Source organism: Sinocyclocheilus rhinocerous, unplaced genomic scaffold (assembly GCF_001515625.1).
Source record: "Sinocyclocheilus rhinocerous isolate Xijiao unplaced genomic scaffold, SAMN03320098_v1.1 scaffold43, whole genome shotgun sequence".
Classification (NCBI taxonomy): domain Eukaryota; kingdom Metazoa; phylum Chordata; class Actinopteri; order Cypriniformes; family Cyprinidae; genus Sinocyclocheilus; species Sinocyclocheilus rhinocerous.
In genome coordinates this window covers 115,239-122,894 of record NW_015628370.1, presented here as the reverse complement: position 1 = coordinate 122,894, position 7,656 = coordinate 115,239, and the positions used below count along the sequence as shown (strand labels likewise).

The 7,656-nt window shown below is 39.1% G+C and overlaps 1 protein-coding gene across 1 annotated transcript in view; it reads right to left on the bottom strand.

Moving 5' to 3' along the window:
* LOC107737767 (voltage-dependent P/Q-type calcium channel subunit alpha-1A-like) overlaps positions 1 to 7,656 on the bottom strand; it is a 115,608-nt gene that overhangs the window by 40,809 nt on the left and 67,143 nt on the right. Inside the window, exons 26-33 of the mRNA XM_016549389.1 lie at positions 6,256 to 6,267; positions 4,213 to 4,312; positions 3,239 to 3,399; positions 3,019 to 3,159; positions 2,600 to 2,801; positions 2,312 to 2,476; positions 1,904 to 2,014; positions 727 to 810 (exon numbers count right to left, since the gene is read on the bottom strand). Coding sequence (XP_016404875.1) covers positions 727 to 810; positions 1,904 to 2,014; positions 2,312 to 2,476; positions 2,600 to 2,801; positions 3,019 to 3,159; positions 3,239 to 3,399; positions 4,213 to 4,312; positions 6,256 to 6,267 — 976 coding nt within the window. The remainder of the gene's footprint in view (positions 1 to 726; positions 811 to 1,903; positions 2,015 to 2,311; positions 2,477 to 2,599; positions 2,802 to 3,018; positions 3,160 to 3,238; positions 3,400 to 4,212; positions 4,313 to 6,255; positions 6,268 to 7,656) is intronic.

The following is a 7,656-nucleotide window of genomic DNA, read 5'->3' as shown; positions in this document are numbered from 1 at the left end:
ATTTTTAAAGACCATGCTTTGATTAGTGCAGTTTTCTTTCCTATGTTAACTTTCTATTTCAACAGGTAGTTTGGGCCAGACATTTTTAAGGGCTTGTCTCTCTTTTTTTATATTATTATTAAACAGGCAACAGACTTTATTTACATTACAGCCATGAACCATGATTTGCTAGTCGTATTTGGAGGACGGGACATTCTCATGAGTAGTCAATATTTTTGGCCTGTTTTCCTAGAAAAGAACAGTACTTTTTGAATGTGTAGATTTGACTAATTTATGGTCAATTTTGATTCCATGGGGTCTTTAAAGTGCTGATGATCTGCTGTGAAACCAAGAAAAATAAAACACATACACAAACACTAACATGTTTTACAAATTTTTTTGAGATGGCCATCATTGTTTGTTGCATTATGAATACATGTTAACATTTGAGAACATTGATTTTACTGGTAGGTCAGTTTGATCTGGCTCGGGGATAAATGACAAAGCTGGAAGAGTAACAGAACCCCGCCGCCACTGAGCACCACTGGCTCACTGATCTGCCTCACACACCAACTGGGACGATTATATAAGACTTTTAGGAGTTCCTTACACCTCAGTGAGCAAGAGAAGATCCTGCTGAGAGTCTCTCAATCACATACGGAAATACACACAAGCGTACAGACAGGATACACAAACAAACACGCACATACACACTCACAGATGGCAGCCCTTCTGCTACACACTTACCCCTAGCTCTGTGACTAAAATATCAGTGATGCTGCCAAGTACAGTCACACAGTCGAAGATGTTCCAGGCGTCTTTGAAGTAGTTCTGTCGTAAAAAAGACATAGATGCGTTTGTCAGTCGGGCTAAAGGAGGATTACGCTTAGCACACACACACACACACACACTCAGTGACCCGCCGACAGAGAAAGGAGCAAACAATTAATTTTCACTCTCTGGTGCTAATGAAACGTCTCCTTTCCCCCTTTTAGCCCTTATTCCTTCATTGAGTTTTGCTCTCCCTCACCCTGTGTACAAAAAGGGTGGATGCCTAGAAGACTAGTGGTCCAGATGCTGAACATGATGGCCTTTTTGTGAGCTGCCAAGTGAGTACCTGCAGGAAAACAGTGCATTAGGCCCATTCAGTAAACCAGCTGCATGGGAACAGGGGCACCAGTGCAAAGTGTGTGTGTGTGTGTGTGTGTACCTGTTTTTCTATTCTGGTGGGGACTTAAACCTGAATACACACAGACTCATGGGGACTCGTGTCATGGTGGGGACCTAAATTGAGGTCTCCACGGGTAAACAAGCTAATAAATCACACAGAATGAAGTTTTTTGAAAATCTAAAAATGCAGAAAGTTTCCTGTGAGGGGTAGGTTTAGGGGTAGGGTTGGTGTAGGGCAATAGAATATACGGTCGGTACAGTAGAAAAACCATTACGCCTATGGGATGTCCCCACAAGGATAGCAAACCAGACATGTGTGTGTGTGTGTGTGCGTGTGCGTAACTCTTTCCATCAACCACTCACCATACCCGTCGTCTTAATTTTGCTCGAAATCTGTCCTTCTTTTTCCATCTTCCACTCTTAAACACTTCAGTGTGCCCTCTAGCTCACTATCTTCATGTACGTCTCTTACTGGCATGACTTTGAGCTGACTACAACCATTTCCTTCGTGTCCTGCGCTTCCATGTCCCAAACCTTTTGCCATCTACTTCAGAACGCAACCTCTTTGATCTCTCTCTCTCATGCTTTGATCTGTTCATAAATCTGCTTGTGCAATGCTGAGTTTGAATCTGACAATGTGATTTTTGTATGTAAATGAGTGTAATTGTGTCTCTCAAAATGAGACCGTTTCGATTTTGGACCCTACACGCACACACATACACTTAAGCATGAGAAAACTGTACTGTAGACTCACCAGAACTCCAAAGGCAATGATCTTTAATATGCACTCCATGGAGAAAAGTGAGGTGAACACCATGTTCAGGTTGGCTAGCACAGCTTCATAGGCATCTGATGCTCCATCATACTAAACAAACACAACATATTTAAACTGTATTAAACCTTATTTAGAAAGGTCTCAAATGTTGGTAAATGGACTGCAAAAAAGTGCTAACTTTGTAGACCATCAGTACAGAAAAATCTTTTTTTTTCAGGACTTTAGTTTATTTGCCGAATGTGCTGGTAAACTAACAATGCTAGAGACTATAAACTCTGTAATTGTTAGTTACCATCACAATCTTTTAAAAGCACATTTACTATCCATTGGAAGTCTGGTTCTCAAAATATATAAAGCCAGATGTACTAAAGTGAAATACTGCCACACCTTCATCATAAGGACAATGGTGTTGAGGGCAATCAAGGCCATGATGGTGTATTCAAATGGAGGAGACACCACAAACTCCCACATGCGGTACTGGAATGTTTGTTTGTTCTGAGGCATGTGGCGCGTGAGCGGTTTAGCATTGATGGCGAAGTCTATGCAGGCTCTCTGAAAACAAAACAGATACGTATTATTATTGGATAATACACCATATAAATGAGACCAATGCCAGCGCTATGCATAAAGAAAGATAATTTGGCTTAAAAACCATCCATTTGATACGTCCTTCACCTCATTCTTTTCCAGGCTATAATCCTCCATCATTTTGTCTCCTTGCTCCTGGAAAGTAATGATGATAAGAGCCACGAAGATGTTGACGAAGAAGAAGGGGAAGACCACGAAGTACACCACGTAAAAGATGGACATTTCCATCCGGTAACCTGGGCTCGGGCCCTGATTCTCGTAGGTCGCATCCACTGAATGTTTCAGCACCCTGGAGAGTGGCAAAAATATGAGGCATTGATAATGTCAAATCCTTTAGGTAACTGTAGCAAGTCCTTAGATATGCTATGTAAAACAACTTCTACTTTACTCAAATTGTAATTTGTAGTGAAAACATTACATTAGAAAACAGAAGCAATTTCACAATTGGCTTAAAACATTGGGTACATACACTGGAAATTAGGTTAGGTATTTAGATGTATACATACTGTGGCCACCCCTCTCCCGTAGAAACGGTGAAGAGGGTGAGAAGGGCCCAGAGCACATTGTCATAGTGGAAATCGTATTTCTTCCATTCCCGCTTCTGCGCCCGCACTTCGTTATCTTTTTCATAGACAAGATACTCGCCCCTAACAACAAAATGCTTTTAGAATAACATGCCAATGTGTCTGTTCATCAGTGTGTTTGTGTGTGTGTGTTTTGTCTCACCTGCAGTCACGCTCCAACTCCTTGGATTCATCGGTACAGTAGAAGAAACGGCCTTTGAAGAGCTGCACTGCCACCACAGCAAAGATGAACATGAACAGCATGTAGACAATGAGGATGTTAAACACATTCTTCAGAGAGTTCACCACACAGTCAAAGACAGCCTGAAAATAGACAAAACAGAGAAGAGACAAATTCAAATGCAGAACACAATCTCAGCCTTATAAGACAAAACACAAACCAACATATCTTCAAAATGTAAAAATACAACTGAATAAGGCTGATAAATATGCATAAAAATAGAATTAGCCAACTGAAACAAACCAAACAAATAAATTAAATACCCTAAAATGCAGCAATAAAACAATCAAAAAACAGCCTGAAAAAACACAGAGAATGAACAACAGAAATTAAATTATAGCCCGACAGCCAAACACAAACCTTATAAGATATAACAAAATAGCATCAAAACTTTACAAACACATTTAAATAAAACTAATAAATGATCATAAAAATAGAAACCGAGTTATAGCAAACCAATCAAACAAACTAAACAAATCAAAAACACAAAATAAAACAAATTCCTGAAATGCAGCAAAAAAAAAAGAGCCAGAGACAAGAGACAAAAGAAAATGGAAAAAAACACAATCCTTAGATAAAACAAAACAGCATCAAAATATACAAAAATAGATTAACTGTATTTACATACAAAAAAACCCCAGATAAAAACAGAAATGAATAAACAAATGTGAAAACACTAAAGAAACACAGCCAAAGACTAAATAAATAAATACACAAATTCAAAGAAGGTCTGAAAACCAGACAAAACAAATTAAAAACAGTCTGGTCAAACACAGCCAGAAACAGATTACACAGAAAAATAAAGCCCATGTAGTGAAAAAACACAACCATCCTCTGTAAACAGGCAAAACTCAGTCAACACAAGGAGGAACAAAAACAGCCAAACACAGAGGTACCTTCAGCTTGGGCAGACGCTTGATGGTTTTCAGAGGCCGTAGTACTCGGAGCACACGCAGGGACTTGATAGTACTGATGTCTTTCCCCTTGCTGCTTCCTCTGCAAATACACACACACACCAGTGAGTTAGAAAGTGAAATGGCAGGAAGTGTTAGGCTACATGGGTAATTGGTCTTGCACACACACAATTTAGGGGTGAGTTAGTAGCTCAGGCTGTTAAAACAATGAAACATGCCTGCTACATCCACACATTTACTCCCAGCTAATCAGGAATCTCATCTGTGTCTCCTCACTGAGAATGTAGCCTGTTGTAGCCAGACAATCAAGCCCATTTCACAGCACTTAGGATAGACACATACTAAAATGCACACAGTCAATCTCACAACACACACACTCGCTGGTGTGGCTCATGCTGTACTGAAAACTAGATCAGTGGATGTAATATCCACTGTACTGTCTCAGCCCATGCTGGAACCACCACTGTACCTCTTTTCCCAAGGTACACTGGCTGGTTTCATTACATTGCCATGACGACAGCATGAAACATACAGAGCAGATTCAGGCATCCCTGCTGCAGAATGCCCAGCCAAACCTCTTTCTTTCTTGTTTGTGGGGTTGTCCGTTGGCAAACACAACATATAAAAGGACCTGGAAACACAGTCACTCCAGAGAGGAGGAGCTTCTACCAATCAGCCCTGGCTCTGTAGGGTGAAGAACCGTGTCACCATGAACCTAGTCAGTCTGAAGACTTTCTGCCCTACATTTTGACAATTTGCACGTCGCTCTTGTGGTACCCAAGCACAGCCATCCACCAGATGTGTGTACAGCTGTTGCACGGCAGATGTGCAGCTAGTGACCAGCAAGCTAAATGCAAAAGTTGTACATTGAAGACTAAACTATGTGAAAGTGTGGTTGTACACTGATTTATATCACTGCAAAACAAATTTATGTAATGATGCCTTTTTCTTAGAATCACATACAGTGGGGTCTAAAAGTGATTATTTATTTTGTTTTTCAAAATTAATACAAAATTTTTGTAATTGAAATTGATTTTGTCAGCTTTTAAGGTTTGAGTAAAAATTTGAATAGAAATGTATCTTATGCTCATCCAGTATTTATTTTACAACATACAGTAAAAACAGTAATACTGTGAAATATTAAAATAAAAATAAAAAAAAAACTGTCACTTTTAATCAATTTAATGCATCCAAGCAGAATAAAACTATTAACTTCTTAATGAAAAAAAATCTTACTGACCCCAAACTTTTGAATGGTAGTATATATAAGCAAATAAACATAAATGAGTAAATGCAGTAAAATATATTGTTATTTATGCTATCAAATGATTAATATCATTAACTAATATCAACAAATTAAACGTTATTGTAAAGTAATACTGATGCACGCATGAATTGGATACCGCTGCTTCTTTCATGAAGGAATGACGTCTTAAATTTGGTTCTGTTCCACATACAAAGCCAACATTTATTTATTTTAGGTGACTTCTCTTTGTCTAAAATTTGTCTAAATCCTCCCAACTTTGTTCATTTCCACATTTAAATAAAAAAAAAAAAAAGATTCTCACACTTTTGGACCTCACTGTATAAAATATAGATATATATTTATCTCTCTCTTTATATATTTTGCATCTTTATTGTCTTCCCTGTCCTCTCTTCTCCTTTTCTGTCTCAGTGTCAAGGGCAGAGGGCAGCGCTCTAGATTTCCAGTGCCGTGCCGAATCCTGCCCTCTCAGCAGATGTGGTTACACACTGTCAAGCATAAACAAGCGTCCATCAGATAAGTGCTGTTAGAGTGACGGGTGCAGAGGTGAGGGACCTCTCAAACCCCCCCATCAGAACTACGTGGACTGAATGATCATCCACACAGAAACAGTGACAGAGTGATAGAAGAGATGGGTGATTTGCAGACAGACATTGAGACAAATCCAAAAAAGAAAGAGAGGAAAGCTGTGTATTTGCCAGGACAAGCATTAAGAGCAAAAGAGAGAGAAAAAGAGAGAGAGAGAGAGAGAGAGACATTACCCGCTGCCTCCGCTGTAGGTGTGAGCAGTTGAAGAGATGAGAGAGGAATCAGACACACATACACACACAAGACACGGGGGAGAAAGGGAGTTTGAAGGAAGAAATACATTAATATGAGACACATACAGTAAAAAGAGAGAAATAACGGTGCAAGCTTGTGAATTGTTACACTTTGCACATCCACACACCCATACATCTGTGTTCACTTACCCATTTATATCATTTACAAAACTCTAAACAATACATAAGCTACGCCAGCAGAACATTTAGCCTTATATAGCCAGACTTTTGACTTGCGGCAAAACGTCTGGTCCTCCTTGCAGCTTATTCTATTAGGCAGGAAGTGACCGCCTGACTGACATGTAACGTGATCAACCACAGTCCATTTTGTTTTTATATGTTATGTTTATGGGCGGGGTTTTTTAAAATAAATTTTACCACAATGGAGTGCAACAGTTAGGTTCCAGAAGTGGTTACCATAGTGGAACTGATGCTTAAAAATAACTTATAAACCTTTAAAAAAAAAAGACTGTTAGTTACGAGGTTGTTTTATGCTGCATTATTATGTTGAAGCCCACATTATTTAAACGTATTTTGTTAATTAATCATGTCTAACAGCAGAATCCCTTGTGAAAAAATGCATTACCCGTGATTCTGCAAAGAAATCTTGGGAAATAAGCAAATCTTGGGAATTACTGCAAATGGCATCAGCTGCTTTTCCACCATCGGGCCAAATCATTCTCATTGCTTAACTGCTCCATTCCGTGCCGATCCGAGCCAGGCGGCACGGATATCATTTTGTTTTCCACTGTGGGGTTGATAACAGGGCTCATAATACAAACTCGTCAGTAGTTGCCTTGGTAACGCGAGTGTTCACATACAGTTTAAAATGTAAATAGTGGGCGAATTCCAAACGGAAGTGAGCATCCCTATGACCTACTCCCTTCGAAGGGCAGAGCCCTTGAAGTGTGTTCATTGAAGGGTGTAGGGCATTACTGTCTCGTATAAGCGTTTGGAACTTCCTTGGCGAAGGGAATGACTGACCAAACGTTACCTTGACAACGTTGCATGTGCGTGCAACATTCAGCACTCCATCAGTAGTTGCAAATAAATTTCCTCTTCTTATTATTATTTTATTCAAATATCGTCTAATTGTGTCTTATTTACTTTTAAACTTTTTCAAACTAAACTTGCTTGCACTACCATCTTAAATCATATTTCTATCACTGACGAAAAATATTTTGTCTTACATTAAAATAGACTAATTTAATTAGCCTATTCTATTTACTTTGTATGTGAACTCGAAATCAACCCCAACTTTGCTTTAAAAAGCATCGCAAGATCTCCTGACCGAAGATCACATGATCACAAACGGAAATCACATTGTATATATATATTTTT